Source organism: Phycomyces blakesleeanus (assembly GCF_001638985.1).
Source record: "Phycomyces blakesleeanus NRRL 1555(-) unplaced genomic scaffold PHYBLscaffold_39, whole genome shotgun sequence".
Lineage (NCBI taxonomy): Eukaryota > Fungi > Mucoromycota > Mucoromycetes > Mucorales > Phycomycetaceae > Phycomyces > Phycomyces blakesleeanus.
The window spans coordinates 301315-325900 of record NW_017265169.1 but is presented as its reverse complement, the minus strand read 5'-3'; the positions used below and the strand labels follow the sequence as shown (position 1 = coordinate 325900).

The 24586-nt window shown below is 31.7% G+C and overlaps 9 protein-coding genes across 9 annotated transcripts; 4 read left to right on the top strand and 5 right to left on the bottom strand.

The window, feature by feature from the left end:
* Positions 1–784: 784 nt before the first annotated feature.
* On the bottom strand, positions 785–1499 carry PHYBLDRAFT_175618 (hypothetical protein; the record flags this gene model as incomplete). Its single annotated transcript, XM_018437528.1, has 2 exons — positions 785–1312; positions 1446–1499. 2 exons carry the CDS (start codon positions 1497–1499, stop codon positions 785–787), a joined length of 582 nt encoding a protein of 193 aa, XP_018284135.1.
* A 1754-nt stretch (positions 1500–3253) lies between these two features.
* On the bottom strand, positions 3254–5190 carry PHYBLDRAFT_119602 (hypothetical protein; the record flags this gene model as incomplete). The annotated part of the gene is made up of 9 exons (XM_018428695.1): positions 3254–3403; positions 3496–3708; positions 3804–3930; positions 4011–4078; positions 4160–4238; positions 4300–4380; positions 4438–4669; positions 4825–4973; positions 5063–5190. Coding segments are annotated over 9 exons (1227 nt in total), but the record flags the coding sequence as incomplete, so codon positions are not given.
* A 607-nt stretch (positions 5191–5797) lies between these two features.
* PHYBLDRAFT_183989 (hypothetical protein) lies at positions 5798–8550 on the top strand. The gene is made up of 12 exons (XM_018438867.1): positions 5798–6065; positions 6126–6202; positions 6288–6452; positions 6542–6688; positions 6763–6846; positions 6943–7029; positions 7095–7224; positions 7297–7444; positions 7523–7540; positions 7640–7709; positions 7815–8007; positions 8128–8550. The coding sequence occupies exons 1-12, from the start codon at positions 5982–5984 to the stop codon at positions 8254–8256; spliced, it is 1332 nt and encodes a 443-aa protein (XP_018284133.1). The 5' UTR covers positions 5798–5981; the 3' UTR covers positions 8257–8550.
* Positions 8551–9298: 748 nt separating this feature from the next.
* Positions 9299–9793, bottom strand: PHYBLDRAFT_152891 (hypothetical protein; the record flags this gene model as incomplete). The annotated part of the gene is made up of 3 exons (XM_018433022.1): positions 9299–9502; positions 9556–9654; positions 9734–9793. The coding sequence occupies 3 exons, from the start codon at positions 9791–9793 to the stop codon at positions 9299–9301; spliced, it is 363 nt and encodes a 120-aa protein (XP_018284132.1).
* A 1533-nt stretch (positions 9794–11326) lies between these two features.
* PHYBLDRAFT_152890 (hypothetical protein) lies at positions 11327–11896 on the top strand (the record flags this gene model as incomplete). Its single annotated transcript, XM_018433021.1, has 1 exon — positions 11327–11896. One exon carries the CDS (start codon positions 11327–11329, stop codon positions 11894–11896), a length of 570 nt encoding a protein of 189 aa, XP_018284131.1.
* Positions 11897–13041: 1145 nt separating this feature from the next.
* Positions 13042–13677, top strand: PHYBLDRAFT_175613 (hypothetical protein; the record flags this gene model as incomplete). The annotated part of the gene is made up of 1 exon (XM_018437527.1): positions 13042–13677. The coding sequence occupies one exon, from the start codon at positions 13042–13044 to the stop codon at positions 13675–13677; it is 636 nt and encodes a 211-aa protein (XP_018284130.1).
* Positions 13678–14815: 1138 nt separating this feature from the next.
* PHYBLDRAFT_152888 (hypothetical protein) lies at positions 14816–16870 on the bottom strand (the record flags this gene model as incomplete). The annotated part of the gene is made up of 6 exons (XM_018433020.1): positions 14816–15237; positions 15321–15369; positions 15465–16126; positions 16250–16346; positions 16533–16592; positions 16697–16870. 6 exons carry the CDS (start codon positions 16868–16870, stop codon positions 14816–14818), a joined length of 1464 nt encoding a protein of 487 aa, XP_018284129.1.
* Positions 16871–19161: 2291 nt separating this feature from the next.
* On the top strand, positions 19162–20240 carry PHYBLDRAFT_175611 (C2H2-type zinc finger transcription factor; the record flags this gene model as incomplete). The annotated part of the gene is made up of 2 exons (XM_018437526.1): positions 19162–20017; positions 20104–20240. 2 exons carry the CDS (start codon positions 19162–19164, stop codon positions 20238–20240), a joined length of 993 nt encoding a protein of 330 aa, XP_018284128.1.
* Positions 20241–21571: 1331 nt separating this feature from the next.
* Positions 21572–23436, bottom strand: PHYBLDRAFT_128739 (hypothetical protein). The gene is made up of 3 exons (XM_018429237.1): positions 23117–23436; positions 22500–23027; positions 21572–22393 (listed from the first exon to the last, which is right to left on the bottom strand). The coding sequence occupies exons 1-3, from the start codon at positions 23367–23369 to the stop codon at positions 21825–21827; spliced, it is 1350 nt and encodes a 449-aa protein (XP_018284127.1). The 5' UTR covers positions 23370–23436; the 3' UTR covers positions 21572–21824.
* Positions 23437–24586: the final 1150 nt, after the last annotated feature.

The window sequence follows — 24586 nt, the reverse complement described above, 5'->3', positions numbered from 1 at the left end:
TATGTTACCCGGTTATCTTTCACACTATATGAAAATATCAAATATCAAATTAGTATATATTATTTATGACTTTGAAGGGTACATAGCTAAATAGCTAAATAGATAAGAAGAAAATGGGCGTGGAATTCCCTATCAACCAAATGATATTCAATGCACAAAATAGGTAGGTTATCTTTTGTAAACCAACCATCAAACCTGTTACTCTTCTTCCCTTTTTTAATGATGAAGAAGAGGTTGGACTTTACAACAAGTCAAAATAGTCTCTGAAAAGTTAAGCTTATCAGTACAAACCAAGAAAAGATTCAGACCAAAAAAAAAAAAAAAAAAGGAGTATGATGATATATGTACAATATTATTTATTTATTTATTTATTTTTATATATATAATAATAAAACAAAAAAAAGTGTATATAAATGTGTGTGGATAAATAATAATGATGGTAGCGATGGTGATGATACAAAATAAAAATTGAGTCCCGAACCTCGAGGTTGAATTTCACAAGCCCATGATTGGTTTCAGTCGGTAAGAAAATGTAATTTTTTTTATATATATATAAAAAGAAGTGTTATTTTTGGTGTCAGACGGACTTGATGCTCTGAATAAATAAATAAATGAATGAATGAATGAATATATAATTATAATTATAATTATATATAAATAAAGAGAATAATGATGCTAAACGGGGGGAGTCAGATAAAAGCAAAAAGCAAAAAGCAAAAAGCAAAAAAAAAAAAGAGGGGCGGGGGAGTTGGGCGCAAAAGTTAGATAAGGGAGGAGATGAAACTTATGAGATCTGGGTTGACAGTAATGAAACAAATGACAGGGGTATCTTTGGTAGGAACGAGTTTGTGGGATGGATGTTAAAGGGAGAGTTGTGTACTGAAGGTAAGGAGACTGAAGAACTGCTGCTAGTAGTACTAGTAGTACTAGTAGTACTAGTAGTGCTACTGGAACTTGAGCTGGTACTGATTCTGCTGCTAATACTGTTGTTGCTCTTGCTGATATTGCTGGTAGTACTGATGCGATTACAGTGATTACTATATATGGTACTTGTATTGATTGCGGTAGATTTGATAGTATTCGTGGTTATGGTTGTGATGGCGGATAAGGCTGATGATGTATGAGTAGATGATATAGGGGGCGAATATACGGATGATTGGGACTGTTTTGACTGTTGTTTGGTTGACAGTAATGGTCGTTTATTTGAATATGGACGAGGAAAATCGACAAACTCCCGATAGGTGTAACCAAGCAACGGATGGTTGCGGAGAGCATCATCACGAAGGCACTTTTCGCTGCAATAAAGAGATTCCTAAACATCAAATAAACAAAATAAATTAATTAAATTAATAAATGAAATGAAATGCAATGCAATTAAATATATAAAAATATATAAAATTGACTGGTTGATTTGGTAGATAGATAGGTAGGCAAACTTGACTTACAGAGTATTGGCTGATAGCATGATCACAAAAGGTACACCAGTTGAGATCGCTCATGACAGGATCATTGAATGTTTAAAGAAGAAGCAGAGAGAGTAGGAAGAGAAGAAGAGCAGAAATTGATAAAGATGCCTTTATACCAAAGAAAATTTTATTAAAAAAAATTATATATATATGTTGTTTTAAAAATAAGTAAGAAATAATAACAAAAAGAAAGATGATTAGTCCAATCAATCATTTTCATACGTCACACCATTACATATATATATATATATATATATATATATATATATTTACTTTTTAGTTGACAGATAAGAAGGAACGAATAGAATAATATTAAAAAATAAAATAAAAAAAAATTATGGAATCTATTTCTATAAAGTATTTTGCTTATCCGTCCAACGTGGGTATCTCTTTGATAAATAGATACAAAAAGGTATGTATCATGTATCATGTATCATGTACCATCTTCCCCACTTTTTATTCCTTTTTTGGAAGGCTGGAAAGAATTTATCTGTCTATCTTTGGATTTTGTTTCTTTGTGTGCTTTGAATGATTGATATAAATGATGACGATGATGATGATGATGTAATTCATAAGACATATAATTTTTTATCTCCCAATTTATTTTATATATAAATAAATAAAAAGAAGAATAGAAATCGCAATTTGAACAAAGGAGCATCTAACGTTTCAAAAATGAAAGTTAAACCAATAGTAACAAGTAAGATGTCTAGACAAAAAGATGTTACACTCTTGAATGGGATCTGTGAAATCCAGTATTCCTGATACATGTTGTACTATCAATCTATTGGTTGCCTTGTATTTCTTCCTGTCACCATAAAATAAATAAATAGATAAATGGATTATTCACACGTACATACCACTTGGCTGCTTATTGGGTAGCTGACTAACTGTTCACCTTTTTACGACTACCCCATTCTTTGTAACTAGATCCCAAGGCTTCCTATCTATTGACTACAGAAAGAACAAAGAACAAAGGACAAGTGAGAAAGCAAACAAACAAACAAACGAACAAATGAATGAATGAAGCAGGTTCCCCATTTATTTCTTTATTAGGAAATCCTTGTTTCTTAATATTTTTTTATATACTTAAACTAGAAGAATGACCATTACTTTGCTTTAATTTTATTAAACAACAAAATTTAAAGGAGCCAAGACCACAAGACCACAAGACAATAAGGACAAACAGGCTTGAGCACCATATTCTAAGCAACAAGCACTAAACACCAAACACCAAACACCAAACACCAAACAAAAGTACCCAGTGTTTTAGTGCTCTAGTGCTCTAGTGTTCTAGTGTGTGTGTGTGGGGTGTAGGATTCAAGGTGAGACAAAAAAGGGCCCGAGCGTCAGCAGAGTTTCTTAAACAAAAATAATAATAACAATTATTTACTTATTTATCTGTTGTGTGTATAACAAAACGATGGCCATTTGTAGAAAGAATTGTTGGGGAAACTAAAATATATATATATCTAATATTTATTTAATATTCCATTTTATCGATCATTGGCTCATCTTCATCATCGGCATCATCATCATCTTCTTCTTCTTCTTCTTCTTCTTCTTCATCGTCTTCTTCTTCTATGTCTTCTTCTATGTCTTCTTCGTCTTCTATGTCCTCTTCATCATCAGCATTATTGTTACCATTATATTTAGATTTATAATTAGAGCTATAAACATCATCATCGTCTTCTTCATCGTCGTCTTCTTCGTCTTCATCTTTTTCTTGATCATAAATGTTACTGGCCTATAAGAGAAATATATATATAAAAAAAAAGTATTATAAATCAAAATAAAGTTTTCCAAAAAAGAAAAGAATCACTTTCCATCTTCCACAGTTGAACAACATTATCATCCGCTGTACTAGCCAGGGTCCATGGTGATGCTGGATTCCAGCCGAAATCCGATATTCTACTTTTGTGTCCTCCATGGACATACTTTTTTTGTATATATAAAAAAATGGGGTAAATAAATTTGTCAGACAATCAAACAATAAATAAAGCATAATTCTCTTGTATGTGTGTTTTACCAATAATTCAGGTGGTCCATTCCTTGCTTCTTCCGCCGTCTGCTCATCTCCGATCCGTGCCATGTCCCACACAATAGAACGTCGGTCAACACCAGCCGTGGCAAGGATAGCATCATGATGCGGAGACCAGGCCAGTTGGACAATATCTCCCGTGTGTGCTTTTAAGGAATGGAGTTTGACCCTGAGATTACGCAAATCCCAAAGAGCAGCTGTCTATTGCCATTAAAAAATATATAAAAGTGAGTGATTTAAATATATATATATATATATATATATATATATATATTGTTTGCTTGTGTATCTATTACCGTGTCACTTGAACCGGTCGCAAGTACCCATTCGTTTCCAGGGCAGAATCCAACACAGTTTACCTCGGCGTCATGGGCCGACACACTGTGAAGTGGAATGTCGCTTGATCCATGTCTTCCATCCCAGCTTTTATATAAAATAACATTATAATCAATATAACACAATATAAGTTGTATTGTATTTGTTTATTAAAATAATTGGCTTACATCAATAGGCGCTTGTCATCTCCTACAGACGCAAAGATCGAATCATTTCCTAAATGCCAGGCTACATCCTATATACAAGCAAACATGTATTACCAGAGTTAGTTCGTTATTATTTTCTTAAAAGAAATTTATGACAATTACTACTTTACAGCAACAGATGACGAGTGTCCTCTAAATGTCCTCAGGGGAGGAAGTACACGGTGGTCCCTTGAAGCAGCATTGATATCCCTAAGAAAACAAGAATTTAATATTTCTTTTTAATTAACTAATATAATTATTCAGTACTCACCATTGACACACCAGACCATCAAATCCTGCACTTAGTAAATAACTTTTCTTTGAATGATGAGGATTCCAAGCCAATCCAAATCTAAGAAGAAAAGCATTAAAATACATATAATCTTGATCGTAATTAAGTCGGTTTTACCCTTCACTTGTGTGGCCCTTTAGAAATAATGCTGGGTTGAACCGTTCGTTTTCTCGCGGAAATGACTCGTGCGTTGTTCTATCGAATATATAGACATCGCCCGTCTTTGATTTTGTTGCAATGATATTTGGATTATCGTATTGGTAACGCGCACGATTAACTTCACCGTCGTGAACAATCTTTTGTGTGATCTTGACGTGAGCATCATTTGTAGCGCCATGACCTCCAACCTCTAGGTAATTAATTTACAGCATAAATATATAAAATACTTTATTTTTATTTTTATTTGAAAAAAAAAAGAAAAGAAAAGAATAAATATATAGAAGATATGCACATTTACATCTGATGAAATATTCACTATTTTTTTTTGCAACTTGAAATATTTACCATTTGTACTTTCTTCATATTTCCTCATATCAATTTCTTGCTTGCTATTTGGTAATTGGACAGACGCAATCTGTAGATAATTAGGTTCTTCATCGTTTGTATGTGTTCCAAGTAATAATCTCTGAATAGTATAACTCTTTTCAGGGCGACTTTATAAACAACATTCAAAAGGTAATAGGATTTAGAATATGGTGTGGTATTCAATATGCATATTAAATTAAATCATTTATTTATTTACCTTTCAACGTCTGGAAACCATTGGCATGTCAAACTTGGCCACTCCAAGCCATGTGAATAGATCAGATCATAAAGAAATGGTGAATTCTTTTTCCAGGTCTTGTATTCTTCATCGATCTCTCGTTGTTTCTCATCTCGTTCGATATCTTGTTGAAATTCTAGAATTCACAACGACAACAACGAATATATTAAATTAAATTAAATCAAATCATAATATTACAGAATTGATTGATTCATTTATCTTTTAAATAAAGAAATAAATAAATAAATAAATAAAAAAAAAATGTCATTGTTGTATAAACATCGTCTTTATGAATTACCGTAATCCATTGTTGGTTATTCTTATTCTTGTTCTAACAAAAGTTTCAAGTGGTCTTTATGATTCCGAATCGTATAAAACAATTTGTATATTGTTGATAATAAAGAGTGCTTTTTCTTTCTTTTAGATTATTGCTATTACTATTACTATTACTATGGTAGTGTAATTTAATAAAAATACACGTATAAATTTTTTCTTGTAGATTCGTAAGGTCAATTACTTTTTTCTTTCTTTCTTTGATTTACCTGTCTATCTTTAATATATATACATATATTTATCAACTTTGATTAGAGAAATAATAATAATAATAATAATAATCTTTTGACGTCATTCATTTGACTTTTTTTTTTTTTTTTCTTGATTTTCTTGACTTTTATATACATCTACATATATAGATATATTTTATTAAAAGAAAGAACGAAACGAAAGAAAATTAAGAACAAGAAGAAGTAGTAGAAGAAGAAGAAAATCATTTACTGTTTTTCTCCTTTCTTCCTTTTACCTCTCTTTCTCTTTCTCTTTGTCTGCCTGCCTACCTGTCTGCCTGTAGATTACATAAACTCATCTCATCCTATTACATTACATTACATTACCTTTAAACATGGGAATTCTCAGCGGCACTGTTCCACTTTCTCAATTACGCATCAAGGATGATGGTCTACCTTCAGACACATCTATATCCCAAGTAAAACACACAACTATATATAATACCCAATAATAATAATAATATCTTATTTTATCTTAGAAAAGTACTGAGGATTCTGTCCTAAAATATTATGCAGAATATGCTCCAAATAACTTGGAAAAAAAATCACTTCAAAGGTAAAAAAAAAAAAAAAAAAAAAAAAAAACCTTTAAAATATCATTTTTATTTATTAATATATATATACATATATGGTGGCTGTAGTGTTAATCTCGAGAGAGCAGACCATGTACCTTTTTTAAGAAAAGGGCTTGATCAACTCAGCCAATGGATGGTTGGTCTGGATGCCAGTAAACCTTGGATTGTCTATTGGATTCTACATTCGCTTGATTTACTAGAAGAAAAACTGTCTTCGAGTACTATTGAAAGGTTACCTTTTTATTTATTTTTGTAGAGAAATCAAATCAAATCAAATCAAATGAAACGAAACATATTATTAATATCCATACTTTCTTTAGAGCACTTTCTAGCTTTGCAAAATGGCAATCACCAACTGGTGGATTTGGTGGTGGTTCTGATCAACTTGCTCATCTGGCTACCACATATGGCTCCATTAATGCATTGGCTATTATTGGAACAAAAGAAGCATACGACTTGATTGACAGGTACAAAAAAAAAAGAAGGACATTATTTGTTTCTTTATATTAATCATCTTTTTGATTCTGATTTTTTACTTTAGGGAATCATTGTACGGGTTCTTGCTTCGAATGAAACAACCAGACGGTTCATTCACTATGCATGATGGTGGTGAAATTGATATTCGGTAAATGGTTTTTTTTTTGTTTTTTAATAGATTGTTGACAATTTGAAACAATCGAATTAAATTCATTAATTGTTTTGTTTTTTTAAAAAAAAAAAGTGGTTCTTACTGCGCATTGGCTGTTGCGGCCCTGACAAATCTATTCACGCCCGAAATTACAGAGAATTGTATTGATTTTATTTGCAGGTAATATAAACATAATAGCTAAGCCAATTGTTGTTGTTATTAATATACAAGAACAAAAATTGTAGATCTCAAAGTTATGAGGGTGGCATTGGGCCTTATCCTGGAAAAGAAGCTCATAATGGTTACACATTTTGTGGACTGGCAGCCATGGATCTCCTGGATGGAATGTCGAGTCTGAACATGGACAAACTTATTGTAAATTGTACAAAATATATACAAAAGTAAAAGAAAGAAAAAGAAGAAACTAATAGATTTGTATATTGCTAGAAATGGTGTAGTGGACGTCAAATGGAATTAGAAGGTGGATTTCAAGGAAGAACCAACAAACTTGTCGATGGCTGCTATTCATTCTGGGGAGCCGGGGACTTTCCTTTATTGAGCAAGGCATTGGAGCATGGTGTAAATGATGATATTGGTGAGTGTACTCTAGACACAACCCAAAAAAAACGAATGTATAATATTCATCTTGTTTTGTTTTGTGCACAAAATCTAGACTATCTATTTGATCGAGGTAAATATGGTGATGATAATACCAGTGAAAGAATGTCAATTATATAAGTATTATCATTCTACATGTCAAAGTTAACACATTCAAATCATGTGTAATCAGAGGCCTTGCAAGAATACATTCTGATTTGTTGCCAATCAGAATATGGAGGATTGATAGATAAGCCTGGAAAGTAAGTTTAATTCTTGTACTCGAATTGTGATATGTGTGTATATATATAATATTACAAAAGAAAAATCACAACAACAACTAATACATATAAATAAATATAAATTAGGGGGGCTGATTACTATCATACTTGTTACTGCCTTTCTGGTCTATCTACCTGTCAACATTCTGTACACTATGACACCAAGGCTGCTGAACAATTAAAGGCACGGGGAATCGATTCTTCAAGAGGTGGCATTAGCTCTCTTTTATGGGCTGCCTCAAATGAAGCTACAGTAGTAGGAAACGTAGACAACCTATTGGTAAGCAAGCTAGCTATCAAATCAAATAATAAGAATAATAAGAATATATAAAATAAAGCTTGTATATCTTGAATCTCAACATTTTTAAATATATATATATATTGACGGATTTATTATTAGGCTCCCACTCATCCGGTACACAACATATCCATGGGAAAGGCACGCGCTATGGTGCACTATTTTTACAAAAATGAGCTAAAGCAAGTACTGGATCTGTTGCCTAGAGACGAAGAGGCCTGGGAAGCATAGATAAGAATAAGAATCATTTCTTTTTGCCCTTTTATTTTTTTCTCTCTCTTCCTTCTATATATATATATATATATATATTATTTGTATTCTTTCTTTATATATTTTATTTTATTTTAAAAGAAGAAGAAGAACAACAACAACAACAAGGAAATAGCCATTGATAAATGACACGTGAAATATGATATATTTCTCCCTTTTTCCCTTTCTCTCTCTTTTGTGTATGTGTATGTGTACACAAATATACAAATATACATATATAAATTGGAGTGTCAAATGAGGCACTTGAAGCCATTCAATCGATCTTTATTTTAGTTGCTACAAATATATATATAATATGTAAAATAAAATAAAATAACTACAATCGAACCAATAGCTTATTCTTATTACTATTATTATTAACATATTATTATTTGGTAAGCATTGTACTTCTTACTTAAACTTATTTCCAATACACAATACACAATATATATATATTGAAAAAAAAAACAGGTTTAAAGATTGATTTAATTCATATTTTGTGATGCTGTAACAAGTAATTGATAGTAGTGGTAGCTATATATAAATAAACCACGTATGAACAAGTAGGATAATGGTTAAAAATTGTGTTGTTTTTGTTTTGTTTTTTTTTTGTTTTTTTTTTTTGTACAGCAAATAGACGTGGAGATAATATTTCCAAAGGTAGAAAATGTTCCTAGAGTACAACATAAAAAAAAATATTTATATTTTTAATTTTTATATATACAGTGGTTTTTACTTGGTTTCCGAACTTTGTCCGAAATAAAATTGAGAACGTCCCAATTTTTTTTTTATTTTTTTTTTGAAAAAATCATTTTCATTTTTGGACATAGTTAATTTTAATTTCAGATAGAGATATTTTACTTTCAGACAAACTCATATTTAATGTCATACATTTTCTTACTTGTTTTGGAAAAATTTACTTTTTTTTTTAAAAAAAAAAAGAAAAGAATCCAGCCGCAGTAATGATTCAATTGACACTTACCGACATACCTTTACAGCCGACAATTCTTACGTTGCCACCCTTCTACCTGTGCGCTTTTACAGCTGTTGGATCTCTCCTTTTTGGCCATGCATGACTCCTAATAGTTTGAATGTGAAAGCTTGCTTCATCAACAAATACGCAGTTTTCGCGATAGTTTACACCGGCTGCTCTCCACTGAGTAATGATATTGAAACAAAGCTGTAAAGTTCTTGGAGCATCCCTTTCTGCCGTATATTTTGATGGTCGCTTTAATGATAAAGCATATGTTTGTCTTTCTCGGATTGTTTCCAGGTAAGAACCGTGCCATCACTAGCATTAAATTTGTTTAGTAGTTCGTATGCAGTACTTCGAGGCATACCACACAATGCTGTGGATTTAGGGACTGAGAGCTCCTGTTTCTGTTTGGCGCAGATAGATCGATTAATATGGCCTTGTTCATATTATATATATATATATATCATTGATTGATTTATGGACACGAGTCCCATTTCTTTGGTGAGAGCATTCACGGCCGCATCCATCTGCATTTCTTGACATTTCCTTTCCATTGAAAATATACAGTCATCTCAATGTTTCCATAATTTTATCGCTCTCATCTGACAGGTAACTATCCCTGAATTTTTTTTTTAAAAAAAAAATGGTTTCCAAAATAAGTAAGACAATGGCTTTTATTAAAACGGAGTGTATTTGAAATTAAAATATATTATGCACAAAAATGAAAGTAGCTTTGTCCGAGATAAAATTGAGAACGTCCGAATTTATTTTTTTATTTTATTTTTGGAAAAGTTTGAAAGCCAAGTAAAAAAACACTGTAGAGTTGATTCGATAAATTATGTCGTCCAATCAGAAATAAGTTTTCGCTGCCACAGGAATAAAATGAGCCCCTCTTGGTTTTTCTGAGGAGTCATTCTTCATATAAGAAGAATGATTAACCAAAGTTTCAAGAACAATAGTAGAATCGTCGATAGTTGACATGACATCTTCCATAAAATCATACGTTAATTGACCGTTTTCATTATAAATATTGTTTTGTTCATCTTCATAAAAAAAAGAGTTCTTCATCTCGAAAGGCTACAATAGACATTATAAAGAAAAAGATAATCAAAAGCTAACTCAGAAAAACTAAGAGGGGTCCTTTTTATTTCTGATTAGGTGACATTTTATTTCTGATTGGGTGACATTCTGTTCGGCCCGGACGACATAATTTATTGGATCAACTGTAGTAATAATAATAATAAGGTGGTATCGGGTGAGCCAATTTATCTAGACAATTTAATCATTAGAGTGTGATTATACAAAATTACGTTACAACAGCCAAAATAATAATATAAATAATAGCACTATATAATAAATATACGTTCCAATCTATTTTATAATACAAAAGCCGAAGGGTTGGAGATCGCCGTAGATATGTAATTATTATTATTATTATTGATACGTGTATATATACACACATTACATTACATTACATATACATGTATTATCTACAATCTATAAAACAAAATGCATCTTTAAATAATATGTATATCTGGATATTGCTTGTTTATACTATCTATTTGTTAATTTGTTTATTATTACCTGGTTGCCTAGTTACCTGGTTACTTGGTTACTTGGTTGCTTGGTTGCTTGGTTGCTTGGTTACTTGTTTATTTAATAAATAATAGTTCATGATTGGCAAAATACGCACTGATGATTTCTCACGATTAGAATGTGATTCAATCATGAGTCTGTCTTTCGAATAGAAAAAAAAAAGAATTGGCCAATTTTTATTTATTTATTTTTTATTTGAGTTGTGCAACGAACTCGGGTACTTGATCCAATGAAATGGTTCTTTTTTTTTTGCAAGATAAAATAATGTATATATATATATTTATTATTCTATCTATTTATCTATCTATCTATATATATATTTATTTATTTATTTATTTCTTTTCTGTATTTAATCATCTTCACCTTTTTTTTTCTTTTTACAAATCACACAAAAAATCTTCTTATTTTTTCTCTCTTTCTTCTTCTTCTTCTTTTATTTTATCTTTTTTTTTTTTTACTTTTTCTAAAAAATTTATCACCATGACGATATCTAATATTCGCAATCATCCTTATGCTTTTGAACATGCACTTCAACTCTCGCCAGACTATACACAACCAAGTCCTGCTGCCACTAGACAGAAGCAGACAGCATACTGTACCTGGCTGGTGTTTATGCATCCAAATTGGGTCCCGTTTGACTACAACAACCACTACAAACTAGAGCAAACCCTCAGCCTCGGGGGAACCTTTGTTGACATCCAAGATTCACACTTTCCCTGCGTCAAGAGAGTCCGTGTGTTCCCAAAATCAAACTACCTCAGCTATCTCGGTGTAAAATACCGCTTATCTCGAGTGATGCAACCAGACGCCTGGATAGACCCACCAGATCACGAAGAATTATTATTATTATCATCATCCTCATCGTCAAACAATAACGCCAGCAGCAACAGTTCGCTTGAAGACAACGATCTCGACGATTATCGCATGCCTCCTCCTCTTCATTTTGAAGGCCTTTCATCATTAGCATCGATTTCTTTATATTCCGACAATCAAAGCACGGACGATTCAAATTTATTTCGATCATTATCAATATCCTCTAGAGTTTCTTGATAATTTTTTTTTTATTATTTTATTATTATTATTACTGCTACTACAACTACAGCTACTATTGCTATAGCAACAAAAACTTACAGTTATAGTACACTTATACTTATATATGTATGTGTGTGTGTATACGTCTTTATTCGCATTCACATTCACATTCACATATTTTGTTTCTTTTTCTATTATCTATCATTTACTTTGTCATCATTCTGCCCTTTCTCTCTCTATCTTTTTATCTACCTATCAACCAAACCCAACCCAGATCTTCATACATTGATATTATTAACTCTTATTAAATATTATTATCTTTATCTTTATCATTATCATTATCATTATCGTTATTATTGTATATATAAAATTCTTGTTGATTTTTTTTTCTCTTAATAAATTATTATTTTATATTTTATATTATATTTAAAAAAATTCAACACTTGAAGATCACCTTGTCCCTCAGTTGGACAGGGCACGGGGAGAAAAGAAGAGGAAGAAAAAAAAATATTTGCTTATCAAAACCAAATCAATGGCTTTAAATGGAATAAGCACATATAATATATAACACACAGTATATACAACACATACACTCAAACCTACATATCACCAATATATTTATTTATTTATTTATAAATGAATATTCAACTAACTCACTTGTTTACTTGTATAATACATATAAATATTTTCAAATACCTTGCCCTTTTCTATTCTTTTTGTGCGCATAGTAGTAGCATTGTAACATTGTAAAAATTGTAACATTGTAACATGGTACAGGCGGAATATCAATCAAAGAAGGAAAGAAATAAAAAAAAAAAAGAGAGAGAGAAAGGAAAGAGTTTGGAAAGGGATTTGGAGTCGGGACAGCGTGTAATCGGGTTGGGCTCATCTTTACTCTTTCTCTCATTATTTTTATATATATATATATATTTTAATGTAATTTAATAAACATGAGGGTGTCACGGGTAGCTTGGTGCAAGCCAAAGGTGTGGCTTATACCAAAGAAAGAACAAAAATGATAACTTTTAAAATTAATTAATTAATTAATTAATAAATAAATAAATAAATAAATAAATAAATTTATATATTTCTATATAGATATTTTTATATACATTAATAAAGAAAGAAAGAAAGAAAGAAAATAATATAAGATCTATATAAGAATGGTCAACAATCAACAATCAAGTAAACTTGGATTTCTATTCGATGCTAGCCACAGTGTGTTTGGACATTGTCCTTCACTTTCGAGATTCTACATGAGCGAATTCCAACAAAACCTGTGTAATTACGATGCCAAACCTGCACAGGCAGTTGAACGAATAGGCTGTCCTAGGTGTGGACAGATCTACTCTCCGGGCTTCAATACAACCGTTCGGCTAGAACCATTTGGTACCAAGAAACGAAAACAAATCCAGAAAACTAAACCAAAGAACAGACTTGTCTATGAATGTCACGCGTGCACTTTTAGATTCTCAATGGGAAGATCGATCAAGGCAAAGATTCCTACTGCTTCTCTTGAACCAAATCAAATCAAAGGATCCGTTACTGCGCAAACACCGGCAAGCACTGTGCCGAATGATAAAAAGAATATGAATATAACCAAGAACAGTAACAGTAACAATAGTCTTAGTTCTAGTGATCAATCTGCAAATAACCTACACTCAAACAAAAAGACACTCAACAATCCTATCAAAAAGAAGACCAAGGGAAAGAGTGCATTACAGGCTATGCTTGCAAAGAGTAAAGAAAATGCAGGACCAAATAAGCTTGGTCTTAATGATTTCTTATCTTCTTTGTAACGATTCTCTCTTTTTTTTTATTTTATTTTATTTTATTTTATTTTATTTTATAATAATAATTTTCTTACAAATGTATATAAATATGTATATATCTGTAAATTGGGAAATTAAAGGTGTGCGTAGAGTTAAAAAAAAAACAAAAAAAAGGGCCAAGGTTGCATAATTAAATTGTACATGTGCACTTACACATGTACTTTATCTTTAAGCACACTCAATATGTACACATATACATTGAGTGTCTCTCTCTCTCTAGATACATACATACATATATTTTGGGTGTGTAAATGTAAATCTACAGGTAGACACACACGTATATACATAAATAATTAAATATATAAAATGAAAATAGAATAGAATATAATGGAATAGAATTTCAAAAAAAATTGGTATTTTGACTATTGAATTTGTGTATATGTGCGTTTTTTTTTTTTTTTTTTCTTTTTTTTTTTTTTTTACAGAAATAAAAGAGAGAAAGGGAGCATAAAACAACGAAAATGTACAGAAATGATGACAATAAATTATTCTTTTTTTTTTAAAAAAAAAAAATAATGAAAAAATTAAAACGAAAATAAAAAGAGGCATGGGTGAGATTATAATGCACAGCAAAATACAAAACAAAAAAAAAGAGAGAAAGAGAGTGAGTGAATGAGAGAAGCATGAGATAAAATAATGCACTACAGAATACAGAAAATAAAGAAAATATAAATAAAAATAAAAATAGTAATGATGAAAGTAAAGAGGGAAATATTGTCTTTCTTTTTTTGTGTAATTTTTTGTGTGCCTTTGTAAATTGGTTTCAATTCTTGGGATTTTGATTTTTTTTTTTGGATTTTTTTTTTTTGGATTTTTTGATTTTGATTTTTTTGGTATTTTTTGATTGCATTTCTTTCTTTCTTTCTTCTTACTCTTCTTGTTATTGCTTTTTATGTGCATTATATGCATTATATGCATTGTGTGTAGTGTATGCAGTGTATGCAGTATGTGCCGTGTGTATAGTGCGTATAATGTGTGTATAAATGTGTGTATAAATGTATGTGTGAATAAAATAAAGAGAGAAAGAGAGAGAGAAAGAGAGAGAGAGATAGTAATATAAATAATTAATAAAAATAAAAATAAAAATAATAATAAAAGATAAATATCATGACTTGTTGCTGCTGATTGATGTTGCTGTTGAAGAATGTCCACTCATGCTATTGCTGCTACTGGTACTAGTGCTAGTGCTAGTGCTGGTGCTGGTGCTGCTATTGTTTCGAATGGTACCGCTGTGTGAAAGATCTGTGGACTGTGGGGTATTGGATGTAGGGGATGGAGGAGGTACGTCGTTTAGGATACAATAGGGGTAATTTCTGTGTTCAGGAATAGATGTCTTTCGGGGATTCAGATTTTCCTGGCCATATTGAATCCCACTTGCTGATTCCAGTGGTTGGCCAATCATTGTCGAATCACTATATCCGTCATTTCTCGATCGTCTCTCTTCATCTTCTTCTTCCTCCTCCTCTTCCTCTTCTTGGGTCTCCAGATCTCGTCTTCGTCTTTTTCTTGGTTTACCAACCGGGCGAGCTACAATACATATTAAAAAAAAACAAGAGAGTCAATTGATAATTAAAGGGCGACTATGTATTTGTAATTCAAATCAATCTTACCAGCAGCCTCGTGTTTTGCCTTGAAATCACGAATATATTCTTGGTATTGCTATATAATTATATAGTTTTCTTGTTAATGATACTCTTTACTAATCAATGGCAATAATAATAACAATTTTTTTTTTAAAAAAAAAAGAGACTTACTTTGAATTCGGTTGTTCTCTGATAGTCTTCTAATCTGATTTGATATTGTTTGCGTGCTACCATTGCATTGGTCTCGTACCGTTGCTTTTCATCGTGATTTAGATTCTTCCACCTGTCACCGACTAATTTTGCTAGTTCGGTAAATGTCATGTTCCTCGAACGCAATTCGGCTCTGACATCGTTGGAGAACATTACATATGCTGATGATGGTTTGAGAGGGCAATTCTTGTCTGGTTTAGCGTGCCGTTGGTACTTTCTTTTCCAGAGTCGGCCCGTACTATCTCCTGGAGTATTGTCGTCTTCTGTAGAAGACATCCCACTTGTGGCCGCACCTGTAGACACATGACTGATACTCGGACCGGCAGAGGAAGAGCGAGGTGAAGCAAGGGGCATGGGGGATGCAATATTATTATGGTGATTATTGTGATTATTATGGTTGTGGTTGTGGTTGAGGTTGTGGCTGTGGTTGAGATTGTGAATGCTGTTTCCATTGCTGTTGACATTACCGTTGGTGTTGGTGTTGGTTATGCTGTTGGTGCTGTTGGTGCTATTGCTGCCGGCATTGGGGTTGATGCTGGTATTGTTTCCATTGGTGCTATTTAGATGGACGTGATCCTGAGAATAGACTGCTCCTGGTGCGGTTTGAAGTGAATGGTCGTATTCTGTTTCCCGGGTAACATACAATGGGCTTTTTGGTTTAGGAGTGGGCTGATTTGATTTAGGCGTATAGTTTCTTTTTATTTTATTTTATTTTGTTTTGTTTTATTTTGTTTTATTTTAGTTACCTAATATGTCTGATCTTCTGATGATTGTTTCTGGATTGATTTGAAGAGGCAGGCTTGAAGGGATACCTTTGGAATTAGCAATAGCACGCTGGAGTAACTATACAATACGAAGAAGTAGACTTATTTATTTATTTATCTACTCACAAAACATAGTTATGCATATAATGTATTTTCAAAAACAAAAAGAAGGAGAAATATATAATGATATTAAAGAAGTATTATACCAATTATATAGTAATAAATGATAATGAAAATCAGGTATATATTAAAATACAATACCTACTCGTCGATGCCCTCTTTTTACACCAAGCTGTATTAAATCGGCTTCGGTTACCTCGAATAACTAAAGGTTGTATTTGACAATTATAAGTAAAATAATAATAATAATAATAATATATAAATGGTGCATATTTTTTGAACACATGTGTAATATGTTTTATAGCTCACCGAATCCAATCTATCGAAGCCTTCTTCTATAAAGATTTGATTGTATTGACCCAGACCAGATCTCGTCAGAAAGTTTTCGACGTGAGCCTGTGCAAGAAAGGTTCTTTGGTCTTCTTTTTGTTGTTGTTGTTGTTGTTGTTGCAAATGAGAATTGGAATCAAATGGGAATGACATCTTTTTCTTTTTGAAAAAAAAAATATATATATAATAGAATCGAGAAAAGAAGGAAAGAGGGAGAGATATATGTAATGTAGAGTGACTTTATAGACTTGTTTTTTTTTTCTGTCTTTCTTTCTTTTGGTTGATGTTGTTCGGTAATAGTGATATGATTACTTAATACAGAGAGATAGACCAACAGTAAGAGTTCTTTTTCTGTTGTCTGTTTTTTTGGGTGTATGTGTGAGTGTGTTTGGGTTGGTCAATGAAACAAAATGAAATGAAATGATGTAATGAAGTGGAGTGGAATAGAATGTAGTGGATTGAACTGACACACTGATAGATTGTGTTGTTGTTGTTGTTGCTGGGATGCGTCACGATTGAGGAATTAAGCGGCCTAAAAAGATATAAAAAGGTTAAATACAGGACAATGAAGCGGGTGGAGAATGTTAAGCATAAAGTAAATGAGAACCAACAAGTTGGATGGAGTGAAACCATTGCATGTAAAAGATAAATAAAAATAAGATATATAAAATAAAACAAAAATAAAAATTACCAAAATTCTATACACACACATGTATTTTTTTGGCTTTCTTTCTCTTATATATCTATATATCTATATATATATATATATATATATATATATATATTTATATGTATATCTGGAAATCTATACACGAGTATTATAAATAAGAAAATTAAATAAACTAACAGTAATAATAATTACTAAATATTAATATATAATATTTTGAATATTTACGAGTGAAAGAGAGAGAGAGAGAAAATGGATAGATAGATTGAGGTTGAGGTAGAGGTTGAGAGAAAAATGAATAAATTTATATATTATATACTATACTGTAGTATATTATATTATATATATATATATTATTATAATATTAATTAAAAAAAGGTTTGAAGAACCAGGAAGAAACAAAAAGAAGAAGCTTAATATATATTATATATATATATTATATATATAAAAAATTGATTGAAAAATATATATATATATAAAGGTAGTAGCAGTAAAAGTAGCTATTGTAGCAGTAGCTATTGTAGCAGTAGCCTTAGTAATATAAGAAGTAGAAGAAGAAGTAGAGGAAGTATAGGTAAAAGAGGTAAAGGTAAAAGAAGAAGAAAGAAGAAAGAGGAAAAAGTAGAAAGAGGGAATTATTATTTACTATTTACTATTGACTCTCTGAATTTTTGACTATTTACTATTGATTTTTTTTATATAAAATTGCAGGTATTTTCATTATTTCTTTATTTTTTATTTTCTTGCAAAAAAAAATAATCTATTGTACTGTACTGTACTGTACATATAAAAAGTTGGTACCCAAAAAACGCTACTTGAATCATGTCTAATTTATCGAATAACCAAGAATGCAATAGAACATTATAGATAAACCAAATCTCAGCGATCAAATAATAATAATACATTGTATATATATGTATAAATACACATGTATATATATATATATATATAAGAAAGAAATAAAGAAAAAAAAATAGTTATACAACCTGCCTGGTCCAATTGATCCTTTTATTTTTATTTTTTTATTTGGTGCCTAGATAGTTGTAATCTCCGATAAACCTTATTAATGAAATAGGTAACAATTTTCATTAATAAAGTAAAATATAGATATATAAAGCAGTAGATAGGAGATGAACAACAATAAGAAATAGATATATTATTCTATTATAAATGAAAAAAGTAACTTAAAAAAAAAATAGAAGAATGGCAATTAGAAACCCCATTTTTCCCAACAAGGAAACAAGGGGGAAAGGAAGAGAGGGGCTTGGGAGAAAAACGAAAGAAATATAGAAAAGAGAGGGTAATTGTAATTGTAATTGAATTTGTATTTGTAGATATTTATAAAAATATTTATCAATGGGAGTATAGAAAAGGTACAATTTTTGTACAATTTTATTATCATTGTTATCATTATAATTATGTTACAGTTCAATATTCAATGCAATAGAAACTTATATATACACAAAGAGGTGCTGTAACCTATTCTAAACCGAACCTTTGTCCTTTTAATTATAATTACAATGATCATTATTACAATAAATCTATCAGGCAATATTTGTATTTTTGTATTTTGGATTTAGATTTAGATTTGGATTGATGAAATATTAATGAAGTTGTTTGTCTTTATATCTTGTATATTATACACTTTTATATATAAAAACACAAGCCATCTTACTATCACATCTTTATTTTCTCTCTCTAACACACACTCATATAGTATAGTAAACCGATAATAGACATTAGCCCTTGTTGATTTTTTTTTCTTTTTTCTTTTCATATGCAATCTCCTTGTACTCTACTCGAAATTGGTTCTCAGAACAAACGTCTTGCATCAATCTCAAACGACCATATTTACCCCTCTCCAATTCTTACTCCACCAACCTCAAATTCATCTTCACCATATTCACAATACCATTCCTCCTTTGTCCTCTTTTCAGAGCATCCAACTACCCAACCTCTCTCTCTCACCTCTCTCTTCTTATCATCCTTTGCACCCCACCAACAATACTATTGTCATTCACCTCAAAACCCTTTTGATTTCCTGAGCGTCGAACCTCCCATCTCTCAATCCAATCTAGACAGCCTTTCCCTGGCTAACAGTTATACAACATCGCTTGACCACACCGCTCTCAACGAATCAAATCCAGAGCCATTGTCTTTAATATCCACTCTAAACCACAACGGAAACAATAATTTCGATGGCTCTAACCTTATAAACCCAATCGACCAAATCGACTCAGTAGACTCAGTAGATCAAATCGACCAAATCGACCAAACCAATCTAGACTATTTTGGTACATCGATCAATGGATACCACTCTTTTTGTCAACATTCGTCATATTCAGGCTTGACAACAAATTCATTCCAAAATCAAAAGGCATACCTTTCAATTGGCCAGTCACCTACACTTACATCTATAACTAGTGTTAGTGCTAGTGCTAGTTCTAGTTCTAGTGTTAGAGTTGAAGCTACACCCACCCATACCATTCCAACCAAAACACGTAAATCTCGATTTAGCAGCGGTGAACCAAACTCACGATTCTTTGTGTGTTACACCGATGGATGTGGCAGGGTATTCAAGAGGTCAGAGCACCTCAAGCGTCATATTAGGTCGATCCACACTTTAGAAAGACGTGAGTTTCTTCTCTTATTCTCTTTTTGTTTTCTTTTCTTTTGTTTATACTCCAGATGATCGAATTGATATATTGAATATTTGTAGCCTATGAATGTCCTTACGATCTGTGCAGTAAACGATTTGCAAGATCGGATAATCTCAGTCAACACATTCGTGTTCATAGAACAAGTAAAAAGGCTTTGATTCGTATGCAACATACTGCAGTGGAACATTTACCATGAGCGATTTTATATTTATTTACTTTGATATATTTTGAAAAATTGTATATATTATTATAATAATTATTAATTTTTTTTACTGCTGTTTCTTGTATTTTGTATCTAACTAATGTAAGATATTATTATTAGTGTTGTTGCTATTGCTGTTGTTACTGTCAAGAAATATTAATATTATAGTAATGATAGCAGAAAGGAAAATTAAAAAATTAAAAAATTAAAAAATTAAAAAAAAAAAGAAAAAGGAGAGATAGATTGAGAGGGATTGAAAAGGGGGTATTCAACAATATGTTTATACAAATACATATTAAATAATTTTTCTAAAATACCTCTAAAAAAAAAAAAGCTGTGTAAAGTTTGTAATGTTTGTAAATGTTTGCAAGTGTTTATAAAATATACAATGTGTGTAACGCGTGTACTACTTTATCCAAAAATAGAAAAAAGACATCGATATTTTCTAGAAGCGCTGATATTCCATACTTTTTATCTATACTCCGATGCCTTTGTTCTTTTCTCATGTAAGGTGTGGCCAATTGAAAGTCTTTGCTGGTATTTAATACATGGCAAAGGGGATGCGCAGTGCAAATTTATTTGTTTGTAAATCAGGCGTTTTTACTAAAGTAGATTAGCGTATTCTTAATTTTACCTCTACTGTCTGTGTAATTTTTTTTTTTTTTTTAAAACAAAAAAAAGAAAAATATAACACGAGAACAGTCACGAAACCGTATTGTATTGTATTGTCTTGTATTGTAAATATCATACGGTAGAAAACCCTTTGAAAAAAAAAATTAGGGTTTTTTAATTGGTTAAATAACTTGTTTACATACTACATGAATGAATAAATGAATAAATGAATAGAGCAGAAAGAATATTTAATATTAATACTACAGAAAATAGAAAGAAGAATAAAAGAAGATCTTTAATATGTATATATATATATTTTAAATGAAAATTGTTTTGCTTTATCACCATGGTCAGTAATGGAAACCATTCCCTTTATGTTCTTATTATCACCATAATCATTATTCTTTTGTCAATTGAATTAAAACCACCTGGCATTCAATGCAACTGCTCTGTACTATAACATACTATACTGCCCTGTCTAATACTGTCTTTTATTCTTTTTTTCTTTTTTTTTCTTTTTGGAGAGATCTAGATTTCATATAATTTGATTACCTCCTTAGCCCTTATTACTTTTATAATCTTTATAAATATTTATACTTATATTTATACGGTTAGAGTTGTTACCAGAAGGAAAGAAATAAATGACAATAATGGTAATGGTAATTAAAATTCAGGTACAAAAAGAAAAACCTGTCTATGCTTAATCAAAAAGAAGATTGTGTCAAAAGTCGTACGTTTATAAGAATTAAAAGGAGTCAAGAAGAGTAGAAATAATACAAAGCTGTTCATGACAAAAAGAAGTTTCTTTTAAAAAATATATTTACAATACATAACTGTATAACTTATACACAAGGATTAAATGAAATAAGAGAGAGAGTGTGTGTGTGAATATGAGCATGAGTACGGGTGTGAAAATATGAATGTGTTGTAGAGGAAAATTAACCCAATTTTTTTCTTTTTTCTTTTTTAGCCTATTGGGTTTTTTTCCAACGAGTTTCTTTTGGGTTCTATTTCAGGAATGGCGTTTATAATTTCAGAATCTTGGCCTCCAAAGGGTTCTGTTGATTTGCTTGTTTCGTCTTTGGTCTCCATGCCAGCCATTCCTTCCTCTAAATCAACCTCGCTCTTACCAGCAGCACCACTAGTACCACCTTCAACAATAACGACACCAACAGCTCCTTTTTCACCCTGCTGTGGCTTGTGGTTATCAAATTCTCGCTCCAAGTCCTTGTAGCCCATTACTCTGTACACAATAGCACTCACAAGCCAGGTCACAATAAATGCCCCCACAATCACAATTCCAATCCACTCAAAGCTGTCGGCCAATGTGTACCAAAACTCCCACCAGCCATTCTCCAGCTCAAGCTGTTCTCCAATCAGCGCAAAAAATTCAATCAACGCAACAAGACAGGCAACCACAACACTGATCGAGGTAATTATGAGATTGTAGTACATCTTCCGGATTGGGTTGACATAGGCCCAGGTGTATGTAAACAACATCAACATTCCATCGAGTGAGTCAATCAAAGCCATGCCTACAAAACCCCAATATAATTTTTGATTTTTTTTAAAACAAAAAAAAAAAACTCCTTTCCATATACTCTCCGTCTATTGATCTATTGATCTGTCAGTCTATATTACCTGAAGTGAACAGGAGCGGGAGTAAGATGATCAGCCACATGTTCATTCCACTGGCACCCTGGACAGCCGTAATACCCAAGAGAGTGATCTCGGTAGACGTGTCAAACCCAATACCAAACAAAAGTCCAAGGGGATACATCTTCCAGGATGCATTGATAAACTTGAACACCGGCCTAAAGAACCGACCAAGGATACCCCGATTGTTCATATACTCTTCAATGTCTAGCTCAGTATAGACTCCCTCTCGTTTGACGCGACGGAGGGTCTTTACAACCCCCACCAGAACAATGATATTAAGAGTCGCGATCAAGGTCAGGAACACAATCGAAACAGATGTTCCAATAACGCCTCCGATTTCTGAAAAGTTTTCCAGTCCATTGGCAGCCGCATTCGCAGTGGCGGCTACAATGATCGCAGTGATAAACACGATTGTCGAATGTCCGAGAGAGAAAAACAGACCGACACTCACTGGGTGTTGGTTGTCGTTGAGTAGTTTTCTGGTGACATTGTCGATAGCCGATATATGGTCTAAGTACATTTTAAAATATATGCTCTTAAGAAAAGAAAAGAAAGGGCAAGAATATTCATTTGTGTATATATATATATATGTTATCTACCTGCATCAACTGCATGTCGCAGGCCTAGTGTATATGCTAATGCACCTGTTCCAAGCATAGATGGGTATGGATTGTAGACTATTGCTGCCACTACCCACACTGCCACATTAACGGACAGTAGGAATGTAATCATGACCAACACCTTGGGGCGCACCTTGTGTGGGTCAGGGCCAAACAATAACCGGTACACGAACGATTGTTCGGAGCAAAATCGGAGGGCAAATCGACCTATTTTTCCAGGCACATGACTCATAGCTTAAAAGCAATAAAATGAAATGAAAGGAAGAAACGAGGAAGGTAAAGGAAAAGGAAAAGAAGATTGTTAAATAGGATATAAAAGACTACAATTATACTGTTCTTATTTTTATTATATTTAATAAGTATGTATACAATCGAAGTGGAGAATTAAATATATATATTATTTATTTTTGCTTATCTTGTGTCCCAGTGTATGATGATAAATACATACTCTAAACAACTGGCAGGATTACTGATAACCACTATATACATACATACACACACACATCCGCATTATCTTGTCAGTTCTCACGTTTCCAAAAAAAAACCCCCTTTGTTACTTTGAATCGCTTTATGTTATATAGATCTATAGAGTAGAACGATTCTTGTCCTTCTATCAGTCAAGTATAAATTCGAAATAGAATAAAGAGGGTATTTTTATTTTATTTTTTAAAAATGCTATATTTTAATACCAATGAATGAATGAATGAATGAATGTACATCTTACCTATGAAGACGGAGGGTATATCTTGTTTTATCGGCCATAGAAAACTAAACTTCAATTCACGATCGGATTTGTCTGAAAAAAAAAAAAAAAAAAAAAAAACACCAAGTGCTCCGTTCCGATTTTTCGGATACTGTTCAATTCGCGTTTAAATGAATGCATTTCAAAAGGATATAAATTCAAATAAGTAATGTATAAATACATTATTGAACAAGTGAGCAAATGAATGCTTTTACATTCAAGAATATAACATAAATACAATGGCAATTAACGGACAATATTCTTATATATAATAGAAAGGTTGGAGTTTATTGTGGATCCCTCACATATGAAATATAGTCAAAATTAAATATGCGCTCCAAGTAATAGCAGTAAAAGTAACAATTATAATAAAACTAAGTAACAGCAGTTACGCAAAGGCAAGGTTTCCTGCATTACCTAAATAAATAGATAAGATAAGAAATAACCTTTTTTTTTTTGGAAATTGTACCCAAAAAATAATAATCAATGGATCAATTTTTTTTAAAAAAATTATACAAACAGATGGTACAAAATAGTTGGTCTCCAAACTACTGTCCTTTATATTGCCTTCCTATTAATACCACTACCACTAACAAGAAAACGCACATACACACCCATAGATATATATATATATAGATATATAAGACTGATAATTATTCAATATGATTTGATATTTGTCGGCTACAAAAATAAGAATAGGAAATAAT

Coding starts and splice junctions, on each gene's coding strand:
- PHYBLDRAFT_183989 (XM_018438867.1), top strand. CDS start 5,982: ATGGGAATTCTCAGCGGCACTGTTCCACTTTCTCAATTACGCATCAAG. Junction 6,203..6,287: donor GAAAAAAAATCACTTCAAAG/GTAAAAAAAAAA, acceptor TGGTGGCTGTAG/TGTTAATCTCGAGAGAGCAG. Junction 7,030..7,094: donor TGTATTGATTTTATTTGCAG/GTAATATAAACA, acceptor CAAAAATTGTAG/ATCTCAAAGTTATGAGGGTG.
- PHYBLDRAFT_128739 (XM_018429237.1), bottom strand. CDS start 23,369: ATGAGTCATGTGCCTGGAAAAATAGGTCGATTTGCCCTCCGATTTTGC. Junction 23,028..23,116: donor GCGACATGCAGTTGATGCAG/GTAGATAACATA, acceptor AAATGTACTTAG/ACCATATATCGGCTATCGAC. Junction 22,394..22,499: donor CCCGCTCCTGTTCACTTCAG/GTAATATAGACT, acceptor GGGGTTTTGTAG/GCATGGCTTTGATTGACTCA.